Genomic DNA, 26135 nt, shown 5'->3' with positions numbered 1-26135 from the left:
TTCGTGATATTATTTTTCTAAGTTATCAGTTCTTCACATTTGCCTATATTATTGTTTTTATGATGTTTCTTTTATTTGTTTTCTTTTTTCTTTTCTTTTTCCTGTTTTGGGGTTTTGTCGTTGCTTCTACGAAATTGTATGTTTTGATCCATGTGTGTGTGTACTGTTTGTGTGCCTGGAGTAGTTGGGAGGGGCGGGGTTAAAGGGTTCGGGGAGGGGCGGGGCTAAAGGGTTCGGGGCGGGTCCGTCCAACTCCTCATCTCAGAGGAGCCTCCAGACCTCGGTCTTTGGACGGTTCTCGATTCGTACGTTTTTTTTTTTTTGTCAATGCCTGTCACTATGTACACGTTATGTATGTACCTATGGAAAATAAATTACTTACTTTCTTACTTAACCCTCCTGTTACCTTTAGGGTCAATTTGACCCCATTCAATATTTAATGTCGGTGTTCTTTGGGGTCAATTTGACCCCAGGCTGTTTTTCACTGTGTCAAACATATAAGAAATATCAACTTTTTTATATATTTAAAGTGCAATTTAGGTAGTCAACAAACACACATAAAGTACCTCACACTTAAACTTGGGAAACAATATTAATTCTAATAATTTTCTGGAGGTTTTAATTGCTGGGGTCAAATTGACCCCGAGGGTAAAATATGTTCGTAAATGTAAAGGTAACAGGAGGGTTAAATAAAAAAATGTGAAGGAGCAAGGGGACAGCAGGGAACTGCAACCGGCATTAAACTAGCAGTGTGTTGAGATGCATTCGTCTCTCCTTCCATTCGTGGTTCTGGCAGAGCCTCTCCCGAGTGCGGTCGGGAAATAGTTTTTGAGTGCGAGTGTGTGCGCTTTTGTACTCGCGTGTCACGTGTGCCTGTGTGTGCAAGCAAAGATAATTTGGCGTTCTGCTCGGGAATGCAACCACCCTTAGTGTTTGCCGTGTGCCAAATTACACCTTGTGAAGGAGCAGGAGGGATGCCGTGTCTGCTGGAGTCTGTGGAAAGGAAACATGAATCTTTCCGTCTGTTGTCCGTGTGCTTTTAGGAGCAAGAGGCATTCGACAGAGAGAGAACGACAGAGTGGGAGCACTTAAAAAGTCCACCTGCTCAAAGCCCAAAACATATCCTCCTCTTTTAGCGACCATGTTTTATAAATATGTCTATCCTGGGAGTAAATTAACTCTGAAGTGCTGTCCACTCGATCCCTCTCTTTTGGATCATTAATAAATCATTTTAACAATTTTTTTAGAAATCTCTTTAAGTGTAATGCTCTTTCTTCATACGGCACAACTAATGCAGGATTATATCGACACAAAGTCCTATATTGCATTTCTTTTTGTAGAGGTCGTTGTGTTAATGTCTCCAGTTGTCAGTGTGTAATAGTCGTAATAATAACTAGAATGGGCACTCGGTAGAGCGCTTCCTTCGCATATCACAAGATTGGGCATTGAATTATGAACATTTTGACATTAGTTGCATGCCAATTGGATAAAAATTGACCGTGCTATGGTAAAAAGAAGATGTTGACCTTTTCATGACCTTGACCGTGACCTTTAACCCGATCAATCCCAAAATCGAATCAAATGGTCCCCGGATAATAACCAATCATCCCACCAAATTCCATGCGATTCGGTTTAACACTTTTTGAGTTATGAGAGTAACACGCATACAAATAAATAAACAAATAAATACACAGCGATAACAGCATTTTCAATGCGAAGGTAATAATGTCTAATAAGTGTCTTCTCTGACCCCTTTCTACAGGATTGGCCTGTTGCTTCTGAAAGAGCTTCTGGACAGAGAGACCACAGATCAGTACCGTCTGATCGTCACCGCCTCCGATGGGAACCCTGGAGGGGTGAGGCACAACCCTCTTTAGTAAACCATTGGCCTGAATCCGCGTTAAGCCGAAATACGATCTTCCCAGACAAGCTTATTAGTTCAAAAATGTGGCTTATCGAAAACCCAAGTGCTTCATTAGATTGGAAAATCTAGTAGTGTGTATTAATTTGCATACTTTAATACCCTGTGATGTTGTCACAGATTCATAAAAACTGTGGTAGCATGAAGAGTCATGTGCAAAAACCAGAATAATAAGTGCTGCCTGTTCATTTAAGTCCATGCAGGAATGATAGTTTTGTGATTTGGTCGTCCGTCGAGTTCCTACGTGGAATTGTATCATTGGTTGATCAATATAATAGTGTAGGGGTTAGAGTTATTTTGTCCCTTGAGCACAAATGTGTTCATCAGGATTGACATACAGAATATTATTAATTTCCCTGTTCAACATTGCAACTACTAAGGCACTGGGGGAAAAACTACCCTGCCATGATGTGAATGTGTTTCGCTGTCTAAGGCTAAGATACAATGATGTGGGCTTTCAAAGTGATTTGTACATTAAAGGGTTTATCTGTTCTTACATCTACAGTTAAAAAGTTTGCATCTGACATTTTTATTCTGTAGGTCTTTTTTAATTGCGGCTAGTTTGAGCTCTCAAAGCAGTTTTGCTCCACAGATGTAGAACGAGTGTTTACATCCACAGAGCCGTCTCTTAGCCTCTCCCGGGGAAACCGTGGACACCATAACTAAAAGCGAATGCAATGCCGTCTGCACCGTCTCCCATCCGAGAGTAGATAATCACATAAACACTCTTAATTTAATTAGACTTCACCTCAGGTGGCTCAGTTTTCACATCTGTCTCTCTTCCAGGCAGAGGTGAAGCACGGTTTTCCTTTTTACCTTCGCATTGAAAATGCGGAAGGTTATGTTTTGATCGCCGTGTATTTATTTATTTATTTGTATGCGTGTTATTCGCATAACAAAAAAAGTTTTAAACCGAATCGCATGAAATTTGGTGGGATGATTGGTTATTATCCGGGGACCATTTGATTAGATTTTGGGATCAATCGGGTCAAAGGTCAAGGTCAAGGTCATGAAAAGGTCAAAATCTCGCGGTAAATTTCTATCCAATTGGCATGCAACTAATGCCAAAATGTTCAAAATTCAATGCCCAATCTTGTGATATGCGAAGGTATGCGCTCTACCAAGTGCCCGTTCTAGTTTAAGATGCAGTGTGATCGGTTGAGGAACATTAGCTGATGAGCTGTCACAGCAGTGATGTTGATTGCCCCCCTCTCACCTGTGCGCGCACAAACACTCAGAACTTCGGCGCCTTTACATCTGTCGGCGGACGACACCTGTCAGTCAAATGGAGCTATGTCTATAAGAAGCATCGTATGCTGCCAGAGAGTCCTAGTTGCTGTTTGTGTGTGGGGCCGAGGAGACGGACAGTGATGGGTCAGTGAGAAACGAATAAGAGAAGAGAGCGTAAAGGTGCGTTCACACCAAAAGCTAAACTATTTTTCGCGTCGCCCAAAAGAGTTTAGTCGCTCGATCGTTCGCCGCGTTCTCACCATGAGCGTCGAGACGCTCCGCGAGGGGCGGGACTTATCTCCGTGTCTCGCCTCCGTAAAGACCGTTATCATTTCCTTCATCCACCAGAATAACTAACCACTAGTTCTGCTTTATATTTGTCGTGGACGTCCCACACACTGACGCCCTCGTGTTTGGGTTGATGACATCACCCGTAGGCTCACTCAGCTCGGTCACTTTCACCGATGAAGTCACCGTTACGTCTGAAAGACTTCCGCTTCCAGCGCTACGAGAGCGGAACTCGAGAGCCGATTGGCCCGAGTTGTGAGATGACCGCCTCAAAGTGGAAATATTTCAACTCGGGCGAAAATTGCGCCGCTGAAAACGCGTCGCCCACATCGCGTCGCCCCAAACGCGCCGCCCGGAGAAATATCGCATCTATCGCAGCCACACGCGTCTGTACGTTGACTTTTCATGGGATTCGGTCGCGCGAAAAAATAGTTTCGCTTTTGGTGTGAACGCACCTTACGATGGGGCATCACCTCAAAAATTTGGTGGTTTTTCTCCTAATATTAACGGACAGATTGTACAAGCAACGCCCTTTACCTGGATAGTGTGTGTCTGTGTGTGCGCATCTCCTCGTCCACAGAGTATTTTACTGGCAGACTTGTGTGGGCCTAATGTCACAACTAGGCAGAAATGCTGTCACAACAGGAATGAAATGGAGTGACTGAGATGGTAAAGGGGCTGCGGGAGGTTTGGAGGTAAGGGACTCAGTCAGCGAGACAAAGTGCTGCAAAGAGGGCTGGAGAACGGGAAACGATCGAAATAAGCACTAGAGGAGAGAGCGACAAAGAAAAGGAGGGACGCCAGGGATTCGGATATGTAATTAGCGCAAAATGTTGGTTACCATGGGAACCTGCCAAAGGGATAGACGAACCGTCTTTCCCCAGATGCTTATTTGAGTATTCTCAGATCTGCAATCAGGCTGCGGCAGTTTTTAGTCATGGATTATTCTACCCATTAGTTCATTGATTATTAGAGTAACCGTGTAATAAGACTTTTGCTGTATTATGGAGTAATGGTAAAAACATACAAAAGACTAGAATGGGCACTCGGTAGAGCGCATACCTTCGCATATCACAAGATTGGGCATTAAATTATGAACATTTTGGCATTAGTTGCATGCCAATTGGATACAAATTTACCGTGTTATGGTAAAAAGAAGATGTTGACCTTTCCATGACCTTGACCTTTGACCTGATTGATCCCAAAATCTAATCAAATGGTCCCCGGATAATAACCAATCATCCCACCGAATTTCATGTGATTCGGTTTCAAACTTTTTTGTGTTATGCGAGTAACACGCATACAAATAAATACATAAATAAATACATAAATATATACACAGCGATTAAAACATAACCTTCCGCATTTTCAATGTGAAGGTAAATATAAGATGGAACTATTGATTGGTTTCATTCAATAACTGTCAAAACTAAACCCATTTATTGCATGGCATGGCCTTTTTACATGAAGGTTTCAATGTTCCCCTCGTGAATTCAATCTACAGCCTCAATAATTGCACATAAACTAACGTGCATGGCCAATTCCAAATGTGTATTCGCAACGGTGCGAGCTGTAATCATTACCATCAAGGGGACTCTGATCCCAAAAGGCAGGACGGAGTAAGCCTCAAAGAAGGGACTACATAACATCCTGATCGTATCGCTCCCTGCAACGGTGCTTCGTGTCAGGTTTGTCACTTGAAAGGCGAAAGCGCCATCAGCCACCTCTGGATCTTCCAGACAGTGAGGATAGAAGACGAGACATCACAGAGCTCCATCTAATTCATGTTAAATAAAGAATAGCAGCTCATTAATCACAGTCCTGGTCATAGAGGTAGGCTTCTTTTTTTTTTGCGCTTTGATAACAACACCCACGCCGGGATGGAGATGCTAATTGGCTTCGGGTCCTCTGCGAAATTGAAAATAAGTAGAGCCCATCACCACACTGATGGGGAGCTGCGTCCTCTTGTATCCCGGTCGTGACGGAGAGGAAGTGTGATGGGTTTTTTAGCATTTGGGTTTACTATGTCAAGTGGTTCATGAAAGGACTGATTGTGTCAACTCAGAAGCCCAAACAAAGAAAAGAACTAGAATGGGCACTCGGTAGAGCGTATACCTTCGCATATCACAAGATTGGGCATTGAATTATGAACATAAAAATTGACCGTGCTATGGTAAAAAGAATATGTTGACCTTTTCATGACCTTAATCTTGACCTTTGACCCGATCGATCCCAAAATCGAATCAAATGGTCCCCGGATAATAAGCAATCATCCCACCAAATTTCATGCGATTCGGTTTAATACTTTTTGAGTTATGCGAATAACACGCATACAAATAAATAAATAAATACACAGCGATCAAAACATAACCTTCCGCATTTTCAATGCGGCGGTAACAATGGTGGAGGAATTCCCTACAGACAGTGTAATGAAGGTGAAATTAACAAGGTCATTTGATTTGTGACAAATGCTGCGCAGCGTCTCAAAGGCAAGAGTAACTTCCAACAGCTGTGGTATGGGGAGTTGATCTCTCGCACGGGCCAACTGCTCCTTCCATCCTTCCTCCAACCAATGGAAAACACGTACGCACGTACAAACATTCTCTGCATGCAGCTTCTTCTCAGTGCACTCAGCGTTTAGATTTCCCAGATTCAGACATTTTTCTACGTTGATTTATAGACGTGCTATCGGTGTGTGTGCTGCGTCGGTGTTTGAAGGTTACCAGCAGATGCCCGGGGGGGGGGGGGGGGGAGTTTGCTTTGCTTCGAGAGCCAAACAGCCTCAAACACAGCACGTGACACATGACAGACACAAGCATGATTTAATTCCCTGGAAACACGAGTCAAATATATTCGGTGACTTCCTTCAATGCCATAACAAAGTTATATAATCCTCATCCTCAAGAGGAAGGAAGATGTGATGGATCTAATCTGATGTTTCCGTGCCCCCAATGGTGCAACCTTTTACAGGTTGCGTTCAATAAGTATCACCGAAGCATCTGCCCCAACAGGGATGTTGAAGGTCAACACACCGAGGATTACGACACCATAGTTTCTGCAAACAACGCATTAGTGTCAGCGTTCAAATTTCATCCCATATCACCGATGATATGGGAGTGCTTTTATCAGGGTTCGTACGGTCATGGAAAACCTGGAAAAGACGTGGAATTTTAAAATGGTCATTTCCAGGCCTGGAAAAGTCATGGAAAAAACTAAAATCATCAAAGTTTTGGAAAAGTCATGGAAATTAGTTATAATCACATGTTCATTGACGCAGAGTTTGAAATAATTAATATGTTTTTTTAAAGAAAGACGCTCAAAATATAAGCCGGCGTACGCTCTCAATACGCAACATTTTCTACATTTTTCATGCTTATATCGAGATTTCAGTTTGGTCATGGGAATTTCGTTTAAAGTCCTGGAAAAGTCCTGGAAATCCATTGGTCAAAGTGTGTAAGAACCCTGTTTTATGTGTATCCCTCCACACATTCATTATTTGTATTATTTACTTATACGGTCTATGTGGATGTCATACATTTTACATTCATTTGTATCCTATTTATCAAGAAGGCCACACGCCTCTGAGCAGCTCTGCGCACTGATTGGGATAAGCTATGTGCAAATTAAAAGGTTTTGAGAAGATGTCAGGGGATCACCAAAGTTGTTAAATTTATTCTCTTGAATTTGGATGGTCTGTGCAAAATGTCATGGCAATCCATCTAATATTCGTCAATATTGTATCTGATCCGATTCCCTTCAGGTGGCATGCCAACAAAAGCTTTTATCATCTGCAGAACAATGTGCCACCGTAGTATGATCGGACAAAACCATCGGCAGGACATGTTGAATGACAGCACGGGTGACCATGCCCCTGTTTATAGCAGAGCGGTCGCTATAGTTACCTTCGCATTGAAAATGCGGAAGGTTATGTTTTGATCGCCGTGTATTTATTTATTTATTTATTTGTATGCGTGTTACTCGCATAACACAAAAAGTATTAAACCGAATCGCATGGAATTTGGTGGGATGATTGGTTATTATCCGGGGACCATTTGATTAGATTTTGGGATCGATTGGGTCAAAGGTCAAGGTCATGAAAAGGTCAAAATCTTCTTTTTACCAATTGGCATGCAACTAATGCCAAAATGTTCATAATTCAATGCCCAATCTTGTGATATGCGAAGGTATGCGCTCTACCGATTGCCCGTTCTAGTTTGAACTGTTATTGTTTGCCTTTACTTATAGTTGATTTAGTCTTTGCACGTGGACTTCAGGGGAGAAAAGCTGGCATAAACCAGGGCCAAGTAAATCTCTCCCTGTACTGTAAATATAGATGAGAAATAGGAAGTATGCACCCTTTTTAAAAGTAATACTATCCCAAGGAACACTGAATAACAATGGTCTTTATTGTGCTCTTTGTTTATGTTTTTCTCTAGACATCCACAGCTACTGTGAACATAGTCGTCACTGACGTCAACGATAATGACCCCGAGTTTGACCTGTCCATACCCACTAATTTTACAGTGGAAGAAGAAAGCGCCAATTTGTTTGTTGGACAAGTCGTGGTAAGTTTGATGTTTCGTTGTTCTTTTAAAAAACAAATTATCTTCTGTCTCTCGAACACCCTCCTACTGCCGTCGCATGTCCACATGCCGTTTCTCATAAACCGTACCGAGTCACGACCGTGCCTCGGTTCTCATTGCGGTCGTCCATTAAAGAAATTACCTTGACATTTTCCAACGTGGCCAATTTTGTTTGAAATATGTGTCACCCATAGCTGCGTCCCTGTTGAATGGCTCGGTTCAGCACCACCGAGCTGTCAGACGTTTGTAATTGCTGTTTTAGATGAATTGGATGCATGTTTGTCAGTGAATTAATCAGGAAAAAATGACAGACGACATCCTCTGAACATGCAGTACAAAGTGGCCGATAAGGCAGGACAGATCGGGTTTTATTCTTCTTTTTTTCATGTATTTATCTTATCGTTCAAACATAATAGCGACCCCAAATCCCCAATTTTATTCCTAAGTCACTATTTTGAAACATAGTTTTGAGTGTATGTGTATGTATATGTACATGTGTATATGTATATATGTTTATGTATATATATAGGTATATGTATATGGTTCTCTGAAATAAGTTTTTTCGTGAAATCATAGGTTAGGGCACTTATAAGCTTGATAGCTTCAGCCTCGACCCTTTCGGTCAGCCACTTTCTTCTTTTGTTGAATTTTGATTTTTTTATATTTTGCTGATCGAAATAAACTAAACTAAACTAAACTCAATACAGCTCAGAGTAAAGTTGTGGGCGATGTCAGAACCTTTATGATGTTAAAGAGTTTGTTCTGAGTTTGGAAGTTGTCTTAGCCGTTGTTATTTTATGTAGATTTAAAATATCAGAAACCTAAAATAATGATGATTTAGAATGAGATCAATAATACATGAGTTCCGTAATCATGGAATGTCCTTCGTTTGATAATGTGCAGTGAAATGTGTTCTTCTTGAGTGAGTCATTTACACTGTTTGCATAGCAATGCATTTCGGACAAAGATAATAGCGCTGCACGTGTGGTATGTAATTTCACAGCACTGCCTGTATCTCCCAATGATCTCATCTTCATTTAGATAGATAAGAAAAAAGGGGTTTAAACCTTTTGCCTTCCATAACTTTAAGTATGCATTTGATCACTTCTCAAAGTCACATTTTGATTTGTATGCTCTTTCAATTTCATTGTCATCTCCTTGTAACTGCTTATGCAAACAATACATTTGCCATGGGTGAACAGGCACTCTCATACAAGAAACATCTGTTTTTAACCGTTAACATGAAGCATCCCATTACATTTCTCAGGAGGTAATAAAATAGACCACGAGAAAATCTTGCATGTTTACGAACTGTGAAATAAGACAATGGGACACGTGAAGGATGCTTGGTGTTTGAATGAGGTTAGGGTTAGAAGTACTTGGTGCAACACAATCCGGCTCTCTATGCACATGGGGAGGCCGGTTGTAGGCGATCAAGAAGGGATGTTGACTTATTTTATTTTAATGCAACACATCTTATACAGGACTGTCTCAGAAAATTAGAATATTGTGATAAAGTTCTTTATTTTCTGTAATGCAATTAAAAAAACAAAAATGTCATGCATTCTGGATTCATTACAAATCAACTGAAATATTGCAAGCCTTTTATTCTTTTAATATTGCTAATTATGGCTTACAGCTTAAGAAAACTCTAAAATCCTATCTCATAAAATTTGAATATTTCCTCAGACCAAGTTAAAAAAAAGATTTATAACAGCAAAACAAAATCAAACATTTGAAAATGTGTTTCCAGGTGTTTCGAGTTAATTAGACGATTCAAGTGATTTGTTTAATACCCTACTAGTATACTTTTTCATGATATTCTAATATTTAGAAATAGGATATTTGAGTTTTCTTAAGCTGTAAACCATAATCAGCAATATTAAAAGAATAAAAGGCTTGCAATATTTCAGTTGATTTGTAATGAATCCAGAATGCATGACATTTTTGTTTTTTTAATTGCATTACAGAAAATAAAGAACTTTATCACAATATTCTAATTTTCTGAGACAGTCCTGTATATAACATTTCAAGGAGTAAGTACAACCTCTCAAACAAAGCTTTGACATATTAGACAGACGTTGGTGAATATAATGATCCACCGATAGATTAGATAACATAACACGACCGTGAGTCGGAAATGTCGTTGAGAACCTTTTGTCGTTTGACATTTTGCTGCTGGTTGACTGGAAGCCCTTATTTTGTCTTTAGGTAAAATCCTGCAATCCCGTCGGATTCCTCACCGTGTCTTTGACGACACCCAGATTTACACCCAGAAGGTTAAATAGTTTATATTAGCATTTTGCATATGGATTATATTTTAAATATCAACAAGTAGGAAAAGCTCACTTTAATTACTATGGGGGCGGTTTAGAAATCTTTTAGCAGCATATAAATGCAATAACCTTTTGTCATCAATAACCTACGTATCGTCGACTGGGACATGATCCAATCCAGTTCCAGTGACGTCAGCGAGTTTGCGGAAGTAGCAATGAGCCTCATAGCAACGCTAACGGACACCATCGTCTCCACGGTAAAAGTTAGGGTCTTTCCTAACCAAAAGCCGTGGGTTGATAGATCCATCCGTGAAGCTGTGAACGCCCGTACTGCTGCCTATAACTCCGGTCTTGTATCCGGCAACATGGACGAGTACAAGGCAGCGGTCTATGGACTGAGGAGGGCGGTGAAGGACGCCAAAAGGAGGTACCGAGACAGAGTGGAATCACAGATGGAGCAGTGCGACACCAGGCGCCTATGGCAGGGGCTACGGACTATCACAGACTACCAGAGCAGACCCCGCGCAATGGTGAGTGCGGAGGCATCCCTAGCGGACGACGTGAACTGATATGATGCAGGGTTTGAGGCTAGCAACAACAGCGCTAGCTCGCCGCTAACAACAACACCGTTAAGCGTAGCCGAGGTGAGTTCTACCGCTGGGGATGAACACACACTCTCTGTGACCGAGCACAGTGTGAGGAGGGCTCTGTTGAGGGTGAACACCAGGAAAGCTGCAGGTCCAGATGGCATATCTGGGCGAGTACTGAAGACCTGTGCTAACCAGCTAGCTCCAGTGTTCACCACAATATTCAACCTCTCCTGGCTGAGTCCGTGGTCCCCGCCTGCTTCAAGAGATCCACTATTGTCCCTGTGCCCAAGAATGCTTCTCCAGCATGTATGAATGACTACCGACCGTGGCCCTCACCTCGGTGGTCATGAAATGCTTTGAGAGGCTGATAAAGGACTACATCTGCGCCTTCCTCCCTTCCTCCATGGACCCGCTGCAGTTTGCTTATCGCCCAAACAGATCCACGGATGATGCTGTCTCCCAGGTACTGCACACCACACTCTCTCATCTGGACAGCCAGAGGGGGCTATGTGAGACTGCTGTTCATTGATTATAGTTCAGCTTTCAACACCATAGTCCCTCCAGACTGGCCGGCAAGCTGATTGAGCTGGGACTGAACACCCCCTGTGTGCTTCGATCCTGGACTTCCTGACCGCCAGGCCACAGGTGGTCAGGGTGGGCAGACACACCCAAACCCTCACCCTGAACACAGGTATATGTATATGGTTCTCTGAAATAAGTTTTTTCGTGAAATCATAGGTTAGGGCACTTATAAGCTTGATAGCTTCAGTCTTGACCCTTTCGGTCAGCCACTTTCTTCTTTTGTTGAATTTTGATTTTTGTATATTTTGCTGATCGAAATAAACTAAACTAAACTAAACTCAATACAGCTCAGAGTAAAGTTGTGGGCGATGTCACAACCTTTATGATGTTAAAGAGTTTGTTCTGAGTTTGGAAGTTGTCTTAGCCGTTGTTATTTTATGTCGATTTAAAATATCAGAAACCTAAAATAATGATGATTTAGAATGAGATCAATAATACATGAGTTCCGTAATCATGGAATGTCCTTCGTTTGATAATGTGCAGTGAAATGTGTTCTTCTTGAGTGAGTCATTTACACTGTTTGCATAGCAATGCATTTCGGACAAAGATAATAGCGCTGCACGTGTGGTATGTAATTTCACAGCACTGCCTGTATCTCCCAATGATCTCATCTTCATTTAGATAGATAAGAAAAAAGGGGTTTAAACCTTTTGCCTTCCATAACTTTAAGTATGCATTTGATCACTTCTCAAAGTCACATTTTGATTTGTATGCTCTTTCAATTTCATTGTCATCTCCTTGTAACTGCTTATGCAAACAATACATTTGCCATGGGTGAACAGGCACTCTCATACAAGAAACATCTGTTTTTAACCGTTAACATGAAGCATCCCATTACATTTCTCAGGAGGTAATAAAATAGACCACGAGAAAATCTTGCATGTTTACGAACTGTGAAATAAGACAACGGGACACGTGAAGGATGCTTGGTGTTTGAATGAGGTTAGGGTTAGAAGTACTTGGTGCAACACAATCCGGCTCTCTATGCACATGGGGAGGCCGGTTGTAGGCGATCAAGGAGGGATGTTGACTTATTTTATTTTAATGCAACACATCTTATATATAACATTTCAAGGAGTAAGCACAACCTCTCAAACAAAGCTTTGACATATTGTAGACAGACGTTGGTGAATATAATGATCCACCGATAGATTAGATAATATAACACGACCGTGAGTCGGAAATGTCGTTGACAACCTTTTGTCGTTTGACATTTTGCTGCTGGTTGACTGGAAGCCCTTCTTTTGTCTTTAGGTAAGATCCTGCAATACCGTCGGATTCCTCACCGTGTCTTTGACGACACCCAGATTTACACCCAGAAGGTTAAATAGTTTATTTTAGCATTTTGCATATGGATTATATTTTAAATATCAACAAGTAGGAAAAGCTCACTTTAATTACTATGGGGGCGGTTTAGAAATCTTTTAGCAGCATATAAATGCAATAACCTTTTGTCATCTCAAACAAATGGCAATCATGAATAATCCCACCTTCTCATGCCCTCATCTCGTATTAGTATTTAAAAAATCACTTCATGACTTGTGTCATGAATATGTTTCTTTCTCGGTCCAGTACAATCCTGGTAGTGCCGAGTCAGAAACACATTTATTGTGCTTCTATTCTGCACACCAACGAACACAAGCCGATGTATATTCATAAATGCTCTCCAATTTTTAATCACTTGAAAATCCACATTTTAAACTATGCTTTCTTCTGCCTTCAGAATTATTATAACTATGTTGATACTCTTCAATACATGTCCAATCCCTTTGTTTAATTTATTATTGATTTAAATAGATGTGTAGGCCTTTTATAAAGCACATTGAGTTGCCTTGGTTCAAAAGGTGCAATAGAAAATTAAATGTCTTTAGTTACATGAGAAATGCTGAAATATACATTCTTGATTGATTCCTTTCCATATTGGAAGCTGAACTTAATTCTCATTATTGAAGGCCAAATTAATCTATACACTATAAGTAATACCATAAGTAATACTATAAGTAATACTATAAGTAATACTATAAGTTATACCATAAGTAATACTATAAGTTATACTATAAGTAATACCATAAGTAATACTATAAGGAACACATACTAAACCAGCCACAGTGCAAAATAATTAAAACCTACTACTGTTGCCTGTTTGTTGTATATCCTCCTTTGTGGTTTATCCCCTTTGCTTAATCCTTTCATGGTGGAGAGACATTTTCTTGGGAGATCATGCTCATGATACAGGATTTGAGGAGACCGTGCCTTTCAGGATGAGGCTTCAAAACAAGATAGCACTTGGGCTGTAAAACCATTTTAAGTGTTTTTGTAATAGGTTGGGAAGTATGTGTGTATATGCAGTTGCAGACAATGTGGAATGTAATTTACTCAACGAAGGCTCTCGGTTTAATGAATTACCCCATTTCAGCCGGAAAGACATCTGGCCTTAAGATTCAAAGTGGCAATATCTCTGTATAATGTATATGAAAAGTCTACTTAATCACAATTGTTAGTCTCATTTAGTCACCCACAATAGAGTGCACCTCACATATTCCTATCTGAACCCGACCCGAGTCCAGAAGAGAAGTAGCCGAGTTTAACCCGACAGACATTCAGGTCTTTTGAGCGAGCGAACCGAGCCAGACGCCGCAACTGAAGCTGTGAGTTTGTTGCCGGGGTGCGTTCGTAAATATAAAAACACATTTGCACTTCAGTGGCACTTAAACGGCCCTTACTTTCGCTTCTTGGAGAATTGAACTTTCTTGATTCTTGTTGTCCTGATTTTTTTACTCATGGTTGAATGCGTACATTTTGTAAAAAATGTCAGTCACTCCGAGTGCTGGCACAAACTCGACCGTTTGCGAAGTAAATGTGCGAAGAACTGCTGAAATCACACATTCACACATACAGTAGGCAGGGTTCGTACGGACATGGAAAAGTCGTGGAATTTTAAAATGGTTATTTACAGGCCTGGAAAAGTCATGGAAAAAACTTAAATCATAAAAGTTTGGGAAAAGTCATGGGAATTTGTTATAATCACATGTTCATTTACGCCGAGTTTTTTAAAGAAAGACGCTCGAAATATAAACCGGCGTACGCTCTCAATACGCACAATTTTCAAAAATGTTCATGTTTATACCGAGATTTCAGTTTGGTCATGGAAATTTGCTTTAAAGTCCTGGAAAAGTCCTGGAAATCCATTGGTCAAAATGTGAAAGAACCCTGGTAGGACAATCCTGTAATACATTTTTCAACTACATTTTCACAAAAAAAACCTCTAGCACCATTTCAACTAGACTGAACCCGATCCGAACATCATCTGTAAATAATTGTCTGTGTCGGGTATCCACACTCTAATCCACGAGGTGCGCAGACGGTCAAGAGGGATGCGATACGGAAATATAGTCCGACATACGCAAGTGGCGGATGAAGGAATGGATGAGATGCCGACTGCTTGAATTAGGATGCTATATGCGTCTTCGCAGTTATTACCTTCGCATTGAAAATGCGGAAGGTTATGTTTTGACCGCCGTGTATTTATTTATTTATTTGGATGCGTGTTACTCGCATAACACACAAAATATTAAACCGAATCACATGAAATTTGGTGGGATGATTGGGTATTATCCGGGGACCATTTGATTCGATTTTGGGATCGATCGGGTCAAAGGTCAAGGTCAAGGTCATGAAAAGGTCAACATCTTCTTGAATCGCATGAAATTTGGTGGGATGATTGGTTATTATCCGGGGACCATTTGATTAGAGTTTGGGATCAATCGGGTCAAAGGTCAAGGTCATGAAAAGGTCAAAATCTTCATTTTACCATAGCACGGTCAATTTTTATCCAATTGGCATGCAACTAATGCCAACATGTTCATAATTCAATGCCCAATCTTGTGATATGCGAAGGTATGCGCTCTACGGAGTGCCCATTCTAGTTTCACATGTAAATGTGACGCGTTACTGTCAAATCAGTTCACTTGTTCCTGTAGCACCTTGAATTTCCCTCCAGGAGGGAATGATAGTGCAGTCAACCACGAAGCTTCAGGCAATTTCCAACAGGGAAGATGACTGCAGTGCAAATGCATCATGCCATTAAGTAGCTTAATGCGAGCGCTAACGCGCTGTGGATTATCGCTACAGTAATTGGAAATGGTTCCCACCTGTTCTTATTTTACACACACTCGCAGAGACTGGAGGCGATTAACGAGGTTATCGCAATCGACTGAATTGCTGGTTGTGCGACTCGAGTAATTCGTTCTGCGACTGACAAATCCTGCTCCCTACAAACCCATTCCGTTTGCCCATAATCTGGGCATGCAGATTAGCATTCGCGTCCGACACATCACGGAAGCATCACGTTCGAAATAATTCCATTTATTTATGATGCAAGCAGATTCCCTGATCGAGCGAGTGGTTGCAAGCTTTTTAAATAATGCATTTCACTCGGTTAAGATTCAGTTATCACGCCTTTTGCTTTGGTTTTGTGAGGCTGACGGCTTAATTTTATGTTCCAAAATACTGTGCTCGGGGTTTAAAGAGACATCGTTCTGCCTCCGATATTAGTGGGAAAGTCCAACAGCATTTTAGGTTTCGCCATTAATCATCCAAAGCAAGATGAATGTGTTGGTTTTCTAAATGCCACGAGTGAAAAGGTGAACTGAACTCCACTATATATAGAGGGCTGCGTGGTCTTGTTTTGTTTGAAAACTGCGGCTACCTGTTTAAGCTGCCTCTTGTGCTGCCATCACCCGCAGCTGAAGGATATTCCTCCACTCCCATAGTTACCAGCTCACACGTGAAGAAGACAATACTCGGAAGATACTCAAATCATTTTGAACTAGAACGGGCACTCGGTAGAGCGCATACCTTCGCAAATCACAAGATTGGGCATTGAATTATGAACATTTTGGCATTAGTTGCATGCCAATTGTATAGAAATTTGAGCGTGCTATGGTAAAAATAAGATGTTGACCTTTTCACCTTGACCTTTAACCCGATCGATCCCAAAATATAATCAAATGGTCCCCGGATAATAACCAATCATCCCACCAAATTTCATGCGATTCGGTTTAATACTTTTTTAGTTATGCGAGTAACACGCATACACATAAATAAATAAATACACGGCGATCAAAACATGACCTTCCGCATTTTCAATGCGAAGGTAATTATTCATCCACTCTGTCATATTCATTGAATGTGTTTTAACTCTAAATCTGTCCTTCTGTACACATTACATCTATTGTTCTGTCCATCCTGGAGAAGGATCCTCCTCTGTTGCTCTCCTGAAGGTTTCTTTCCTTTTTTCCCCCTGAAGGGTTATTTGGGAGTTTTTCCTGATCCGATGTGAGGTCAAAGGTCAGGGATGTCTATGTGTACAGATTGTAAAGCACTCCGAGACAAATTTGTAATTTGTGAAATTGGGCTATACAAATAAACTGAATTGAATTGAATTTTCTGATAATAATTAGGGCAAACAAACAGTGGATTTACGGTCTCCACTTAAGCTACGCCATGCAACATGCCTACCCATGTGTGTTATGTCTTCAAACATCTGCTGCAGCTGTAGGACTGGCCTGCCCTGCACAGACCTCAATAATACTTACATACATTCTCCTTTTGAGGCTATGGAAATATGAAGATGTTTAGTTGTGTTGTATTGCCTGTGAATTCATCGGATTACATCCCTTTACAAGAAGTGTGAATGTTTGTTATGTAATCAGTTCAGCGAAGGATTGTTCCATGTGCACATATTGACACGATGTGCTTCGGTCTGTTTTGCGAAGGCGTAATGCCGAGGTTAAATTTGTAGCCTTGGCTTTGAATTTTTGTCAGGCGCTCCATTTAAAACAAATTGGGGTTAGCTTTTAGCAATATCCGTATCCTCCCCCCTCCTCCACTGTTCCTCTTATTCCCCTCTTTGTGCTGCCTTGTCCTTACTTGCATTGAGGTTGATAACATATTGCCAAACAGAGAGATGAAATGAGGCTTCATCTCACGGGCATGTGATCCACTCCCCCTCCCGCTCTCTGTTTATATCCTCTGTCTCTTTTCAATTACAATAAAGAATAACCAGCACACGGGGAAAGGTTATATACACGCGCCCACGTATAAACATAAGTTATGCAGGGTTTTTCCTGCATAGAGAAAATGTGGGCGTGCGCCTAAGCCGTTTTCCCGAACGCCGATGACAAATCCCGAGCGTCTAAAGCAAAAAAAGTCTGCGATGGAAGAAAAAAAAAAAAAAAAACTGTGTTCATCACGTGCATGTCAGCGAATATGTTTCAAGGAGGCTACAGCCGAACCCTCGTTCTGTTTTGATCAATAGTAATCGAGTCGATAAGCGTGTCTTCTTGTCTGATCAATACGCAACTGTGAGGTGAATGGACAGAGCGGCCAGCTGCTGGTCACTCAACAGCCCGACGTGCACGAATACACCTGGACTATTGTCAATAGGGATGCACCGATCTGATCGGCGCCGATCCATATCGGCCGATATTCCCATTATCGGTTTTGATCGGCGTTCTCAAACGGCCGATCAAACTTGGCCGATCAGATGACATAAAATCTGCGAGAACTATCAGAGACGTAGATAGACTGACTGATGTTGACGGTAAACACATTCGATCGGGAGCGCGCGAGGGTTTTGATAAAGTTAGCGGAAGGATTTATGTGACAACATCTGGTTTTGCAAAGTTAGCGGAAAGAACCACGTGAAACAACATCCGTTTTTCAAAATAAGATGTCGACAAATCATATACGAACATATAAAAGTAACCAATGAACTGATTTTGTATCTTTATAGATCGTTTCTGAGATTTAGCTTAAATTATGCTAACATTAAAAAAAATTTACTGGACCAAGGAAGAGTTTATAAAAATAAGTCAGACTTTTGTATGTTAAAAAAAGTCCTGTAAATAGATTTCCCCAAGAGTTCCAGGAAATGAATGATGCAGACGTGTTCCATACATATCTGAAATCCCCTATAATAGCAATCAAACAATTTTAATGTATCAATTAGGATATTTTTCAAAGTAAAAGTCCTAAATGTTTAAAGAAATCGGTAATTTCTTTAATGTTTGAGGTGCTTTATATATGTATTTCCTCATAGTCCTAGGCAATAATGCTACACAATAAATAGAATGCTTCAATCGACACCGTGATCGGTGATCGGTATTATCGGATCGGCAGATACTGATTTCAGTGATCGGTGATCGGCACCAAAAAACCTGATCGGTGCATCTCTAATTGTCATTTCCTCAAGCATTGCCTCCATTATTTATGGAGAAAAAAAAAATACATAGATGTCTGCTAATTTCGGTGACATGGCAATACAGACCGTGAATACAGAATTATTTTTTTTGGGAGCACCGAAGACCCATTTTGACCCAGCAAAAACCCTGTTATTGTATTTCAGCTTTTCATAAGTACATTTTTTCTGACCATTTATTCAATCACAAATAAAAATGAAAAGTCACAAACTATTTCTAATGAATCCGTAACGTAGATTCTAATCTCAATGTGAAGAACAATGAGTGGCCGTTTTTTCCGCTCTAGCTTCCATGGCTTTGAGCTTGAAGCCTCTGTAAATACGTAAGGCGTGAAGATGAAGCCTGCTTTTAATGAATCACATCAAACCCACACCAGCTATTTGATTAAAAAGCTCTGCATTAAATGTGTGTAATGTCTTTTTCCTGTGGGAATAACACAAAGCTAGTATTGATGTATGTAATGGGTTTCTCAGTGTTCCCCACATGTTGTAAATGTATGTTGTAAAAAGTTGTTTTTTAATTATTCATTCAGCAAGCCCATTGACTAATTCCTTCCAACATATATCATCTCCACCGTAACGTCGTGGCCATTGCAACATTAGCCGACTATTATGCTTCCATCTGAATACTCAGGCTAGATTTAATATTAATAATTAAGCATCCTTGAGTGTCTAGAAAAGCACTATATACATTGTAAGTATTATTATTGTGATTTCAGGCTGGTTCAGTTTTCTTTGGCGCACACTAATGAATTACAGTCATTATAGCTCACTTACTTGGCGGGATTAAATGACAATTGGTTGAAAAATATATTCGCAAAAACAATAAATGTCACCCATCGGATCAGCTAACCTGAAGTCAAACAACATACTTGAGGGTTTTTTCTATAGGCCTCCACTAAGTTACCAAAAAGTAAGCTTATTTCTTATTACCTTCGCATTGAAAATGCGGAAGGTTATGTTTTGATCGCCGTGTATTTATTTATTTATTTATTTGTATGCGTGTTCCTCGCATAACTCAAAAAGTATTAAACCGAATCGCATGAAATTTGGTGGGATGATTGGTTATTATCCGGGGACCATTTGATTAGATTTTGGGATCAATCGGGTCAAAGGTCAAGGTCATGAAAAGGTAAAAATCTTCTTTTTACCATAGCGCGGTCAATTTGTATCCAATTGGCATGCAACTAATGCCAAAATGTTCATAATTCAATGCCCAATCTTGTGATATGCGAAGGTATGCGCTCTACCGAGTGCCCGTTCTAGTTTTATTTATGTTGTCTTTCTCCCCAGGCCACGGATCCAGATGCAGGGGTTAATGGCGAGATGCACTACCGAATCGTGACTCCAGCAGACTTGTTTCTAATCGTCGCTAACGGCAGCATCTACACTCGAGTGCCTCTGGACCGAGAGCTCCGGAGCCAATACGACCTGGTGGTCGAGGCCTCGGATGGGGCAGTGGATCCACGGAGGACCGCCTTGACCCTCTCAATCCAGGTCACGGATATCGATGACAACAGCCCAGTCTTCTCGCAGCAAACGTATGTGGTCAACGTGCCTGAGAACAGCCCAGTGGGAACTGTGGTCCTACAGCTAAACGTAAGTACGATGTGCATGGGGTTTTTTGCCAACGTTTTTTTGCTCTTCATTCATAAAAGTCTCCGTGTCTCCACCTCTGTGTAATGTAGCCAAAGTACGTCAAACATTAGCATCTTTTAACCCTCCTGTTACCTTTAGGGTCAATTTGACCCCATTCAATGTTTAATGTCGGTGTTCTTTGGGGTCAATTTGACCCCAGGCTGTTTTTCACTGTCAAACATATAAGAAATATCAACTTTTTTATATATTTAAAGGGCTATTTAGGTAGTCAACAAACAAACATAAAGTACCTCACACTTAAACTTGGGAAACAATATTAATTCCAATAATTTTCTGGAGGTTTTAATTGCTGGGGTCAAATTGACCCCGAGGGGTAAAATATGTTAGTAAATGTAAAGGCAACAGGAGGGTTAAATGTTTGAAATGTGAAACGTTTCAAGGCGGAAACGTTAACAAAGACAGAAACGTGCAGGACACTGCCTTACATACACAGAGAGGAAAAAACTATTTGTTATCCTGCCATGACAGCCCTTTGTGTATTTCTAGACTCAAACAGAATAACATGACATTGTATAAGTCATAACCTTCGCCATCTGACCATGGATATAAATATAATTAAAAGAATGCCACACACATAATTATTTTGTAATTTTTTTTTTTACATTTCAACTTTCTCCCCTGTTTGCACTGAAGTGAAATGAAAGGAAACCAGGGTCGATTTTGCGAGTAATTGCTGGCATGTTGTGAGTGACATTTCCCAGAGAGCTAAAGTGAGATAGAGTTAAAAAGAAAGTGGACCGTTTCGGGACCGTGAAACCTACTGCTTGTACCTGAATTAATTTCATCTTTTTTTTTTCCGGCAATAAATAGCATTAGTGTGTGTGTGTGTGTGTATGTTTCCAAACAGCTCCATGTGTTCCAGCTTCCATCTAATCATCTATTACAGTCGCCTTTACAATTGATATCGACTTTTAGAGTTGCGATGTTATGCAATGAGAACCAACTCAAGCTCCCCTGACTCATTAAATCTAATCAGAACCTATGAATGATTAATGTAAATAACCACTGCGGCATTAAGATGCATAATTCAAATTGAAACATTATTATTTATTTCATATTCATTCAGCCATAACGCTTATATATTTTTTTTGGAAAAATCGGTTTCCTCTCCCTCTTTCCATCCCCACACTTTCTCTCCACACATGTTTTCTTCGACGCACTGTAACTGGTTTCCCCGCTCATCCCTCTCCTCCTCCTTCCCACAGGCGGTTGACTCGGACCTCTTCTCCAATGTCACGTATCGGATCAAGGCCGAGTCGGCCAGGCTGCTGTTCTCCCTGAACCCCGTCACTGGGGTGTTATCCATGCTGCAGACCCTGGACTTCGAGGACCTGGCCGCGATGGGCACGGGGACCTCTTTCACTTTCCAGGTGGAGGCTGTCGATCAAGGAGGGGTCGTGCCCCCAGGGCAGGCTACCGTCACGGTCCACATCACGGTACGAGCCCCCCCCCCCCCCCCCGGATAGTCGGTCCGCCGCCACCTCTCGGTGATCTATTCCTCTTCCATCTATCCTCAGTGTCCCTGAGGCGCAGCAGCACTTGCAGTGAATATGTGGTGACTCATCAGCAGAGTTTTACAGAGCTGCACCTGTGCTCCTTTTGTGATACGAAAATTCTGTTTCGCTGAATGCGTTTCCTTTGTGAAACATATTTTGGCCTCCCAACCTGCTTGTCCTGGTAACATCGCCGGGACAAAGATAATTTGAAGGGTAGGTGTTTCAGCCTCGCACACGCACGCTGCTCCCATCTGAATGACTCATTAGCTTCGTGACAGCAATTATGTCCGTTTTTCATGAGCTTGTATTCCTTTTACCACCTTTTTAAGAGATTAACAGCCGAATCATAATGAAAGGATTAGACGCCTTTTGTCGCGCTACAATTCAGGTGTGTACACACGTGTGTGTGTGTGTGTGTTAATGGACGTGTGTTTTTGTGAGAGATTCTGCGCTTTAAAATGTGTGAATTCCCATTCATCTCTGTATATATTCACTCCACTCTCAGTGACCGTGTTTACATGCATTCGAATAACTGTCTTAGTCGGACTGAAATCGAATTATCCGTTTCACGTCAACACCTTTGTTCGACTATGTGCGGTCCGACTACGATCCGATTAACACCCCTGGATAACTCGATCCGATCCGGTTGATAATTCGACTATCGCGGCATGTAACGGTGAATTGGATTAGGAACTGGACTTTGCGTCTTTGCGCATGCTTGAGATCCCGCCGCCCTCATCCCTCCCTCCCATGTCGTGACCCGGAAGTCGAAAGAGTCGAAAGAGACAATAATGTCACTATTAACATCATGCAAGAATAGTAGAGGGATGGAGCTTCGCCTTGCTCTCTGTTCGCCATCTTTCTCCAAATGTTGATGTTGTTGTTGTTGGTTGTTGTTGGTAGTGGTGAAGAGGTCAAGCGGAAATGGCTGTATCACCACGAGTTGTAATGAAAACAGCGCCACCTATCGTATCGGATATGACATGCTTTCGGCCAATGATTCGAATTACTCACTGCCATGTATATTGGGATAACAGCAGATCCCCCAAAAGATAGCATAGTCCGACTAAAGCAAGATTCGAATTATACCATCATGAAAACGCACTGACTGACCGTCTCAAAGTCGGCCGCATTGAGCTTTCCTTATTGCGCTGCGTGGGAAGCGTCTCGGCTTGTTTCAGCATTCTCACGCTGTGGATGGCCGACCTGTCGAGCGAGTGTGTCCTCTGATGAGGACAAGCTGTGCTGCAGTGTTTGTGCCGTCACCCAGGCTCTGGCGTTTGATAGGATAAGGCATCGCATGCCACTGATATCAAATCCATGTCTGCCGTTTGAAACGGTTGACATGAATCCGCCATGAGCTTAATGGATCCACGCGGGCTTCTCGGGGACTAGCGTCGGAGCCGATTCAACTGATTCCATTTCCTTCCCCGTATAACACCTCCAGAGGATCATTTGAAGTTGTTTCTGTTTGATTTCCCCTCGTATTGTTTTGTTGTTGTCTCTTTTGGCGGATGCCTTGCAGTGATGGATCGAGTGTCCTGCCCGTCCTTTTGTTTTCCGAATGAGTCCCGCAAACTCTTTCTTCTATTCGTGTCCTTCAAAAATGGAAGATAGACTGCGTGTGCGTGTGCGTGTGTGTGTGTGTGTGTGTGTGTGTGTGTGTGTGTGTGTGTGTGTGTGTGTGTGTGTGTGTGTGTGTGTGTGTGTGTGTGTGTGTGTGTGTGTGTGTGTGTGTGTGTGTGTGTGTGTGTGTGTGTGTGTGTGGAGATACAGTCTGGAGCACATTCATCAAGCTTTGTTATTCAAAGTAAAAGCTGGATCTTAGAGTTTCTGCGAGCGCCCACTGAACCTGTGTATAGATCAAAGTCAGTCATCCACCACTGATTTTCTTTTTTGTTGCCCATGGCTCGGTCAGAACGGTGGAACATAAAGAAAACGGATGATCAGGCTCCAGCGTTACTGTTCCTCACAGATATGGGAACGGTTTACTCAGGTTTCATTCTCACAAAGCAAAGGGTTGCACAGTTAACACAATTTCATTTCTTGCAGGCCCATAACATGCTAAACTTCTTCTGTCCATTACTTACATGGAGAAGGTGATCAAAAGCAGTGGTAACAGAACGTTGGTGGCCTTCTGGTTTCATTAAAGCTTGAAAGGCTCTCCCAAGGGCAGTTGTTCTCAAACTGTGAGGCGCGCCCCTCTAGTGGGGCGCCAAGGCATTACAGGTGGGGCACAAGTCGAAATTTCTAGACCTTTTCTGAGAACTTCCCATACTACAAAGCACACAGACATACAACTAAGTGATTAATAAATAAAGAGTGTCTGCATTTTCGTGTAAATGTTTAAGTTACGGCGTTAACGGGTTACGCTGCGCATGCGCGACGGCCGAGATTCTCGCCACTTCCTACCTCGGTGAGATCGGCTTTCCTGCTGCTGCCCTTCAAAACAAGAGCTCAACATTTTACTTTATTGAGAGTGGCCGTATCGAGCCCGCAACCCCGTTTTAAAAACGGGTGTAGTGGAAAGCTCATTGCGGCGTATAATAATAACACGTGACGACTCGCACATATCTGCACTCGTTTTGTTTACTTTTTCACAGGTTGCACTTTATCGTTATTATCTTGAAAAGATATTCAGTGCAAAACAGATTAATTGCAGCCACAATAAGCTATTCTTGCCAACTATTCGTTGTTTTTGAATGTATTAGTTTTGTGTCTGATGGAGCGATCTGGTTTAATTTAAAGTGATTGCAAAGTAATTATAGTATTTATAAAAGCACAGATGGAGGAGTCTCAAAACTTTGTTTTTTAACACAAAATTGAGCATAGATCATTTTGTCGGGGCGGTGGGGCATGAACATCTTTCTTCCGTGTAGCGTGACAGAGGAGTTTGAGAACCACTGCCCTAGGGTCGGTGTTTGGTGTGTCCATTCTGGGCTGCTGTAGAAAAATGAAGGTGCAACACTGCGCACTCTGCGAAGAGGACGAGCTCTGAAGGGTCGTTCTATGCTAACAGAAATATTCGGTCTTGGAATCCGGATGTTTTTTTCCCGTCTGTATTGGTTTAATAACATTAAACAGTATATTGTACGATCAATTTCAGCTCAGATTCACAGTTCTTAAAGTAGGCTACATGGACATAGCCCGGGGCTTGGTGAATTACTGGAGTGCAATTTTGCCGGAATCCACAATAACTTACTTGAAGTGTTCGCTGAAATCAAACAAAGCAGCAGCTGTAAAATCTGCACTCCTACAATATTACTCTTTCCGCATGCAGTCAGCATCAGCAAAAGTAGTAAATGCATTGATAAATGTGGTTGACCCTTTAAATACCAAATCTGATCCGGCACTGAAGGAGTCTTGCCTGTTCTCTATAAACTGTCAATCTGCAGTGTAGCTGAACATTTAGTTCTTTGCTGACTAAACTAGAATGGGCACTCGGTAGAGCGCATACCTTCGCATATCACAAGATTGAGCATTGAATTATGAACATTTTGGCATTAGTTGCATGCCAATTGGATACAAATTGACATGGTAAAAAATAAGATGTTGACCTTTTCATGACCTTGACCTTTGAGCCGATCGATCCCAAAATGGTGGAACGAGCTCCCCACTGACATCAGGACATCAGAAAGTCTCTACACCTCCCGCCGGAATCTAAAAACACATCTTTTCCGACTACATCTGGATTAAAACACAGATTAGCGCTTCAGTGGTACTTAAAGGGCACTTACATATTACTTATGGTACTTTTGTAGTTTTAGTTTCTTAAAGAAATGTTACTTTCTGGATTGTTGTTCTGAGTTTGTACTCTAGGTTGAATGCACTTATTGTAAGTCGCTTTGGATAAAAGCGTCTGCTAAATGACGTGTAATGACATGTAATGTAATGTAATGTGTGGAATCTCTTTTTGTTTTTAGGACATGAATGACTTCTCCCCCGTCTTCACCCAAGATCTCTATAAGGGCTTGGTGGCGCCCAATGCAGAGAAAGGAACTGTCATCACAACTGTTTTTGCTGAGGACCAAGACCCACCAGTGAGTATAAAAAAACACACGTCAGACTGCAACTGTTAAAACATGCAATGGAGCCAACATCGGCGGTTCAGTTTGAATGGACACGGATCATGCTTCTTTAATACGCGAAGCCAAGGGAAACGATGCAGACGAGCAGGCGTGCCACAATGTAGAAACTATAAAGCATACGACTTAAGGTGCGTTCACACCAAAATCGAAACTATTTTTCG

The 26135-nt window shown here is 41.5% G+C and overlaps 1 protein-coding gene across 1 annotated transcript in view; it reads left to right on the top strand.

Moving 5' to 3' along the window:
• The window catches only part of pcdh15a (protocadherin-related 15a), a 276702-nt gene that overhangs the window by 164626 nt on the left and 85941 nt on the right, over positions 1-26135 (top strand). The window contains exons 19-23 of the mRNA XM_056436303.1: positions 1763-1856; positions 7876-8004; positions 20025-20330; positions 21596-21826; positions 25810-25926. Of these exons, the coding sequence (XP_056292278.1) occupies positions 1763-1856; positions 7876-8004; positions 20025-20330; positions 21596-21826; positions 25810-25926 (877 nt within the window). The remainder of the gene's footprint in view (positions 1-1762; positions 1857-7875; positions 8005-20024; positions 20331-21595; positions 21827-25809; positions 25927-26135) is intronic.

This window comes from Pseudoliparis swirei, chromosome 17 (assembly GCF_029220125.1).
Source record: "Pseudoliparis swirei isolate HS2019 ecotype Mariana Trench chromosome 17, NWPU_hadal_v1, whole genome shotgun sequence".
NCBI lineage: Eukaryota > Metazoa > Chordata > Actinopteri > Perciformes > Liparidae > Pseudoliparis > Pseudoliparis swirei.
The sequence above is the reverse complement of the archived record's forward strand: the minus strand, read 5'-3'. Positions and strand labels throughout refer to the sequence as shown.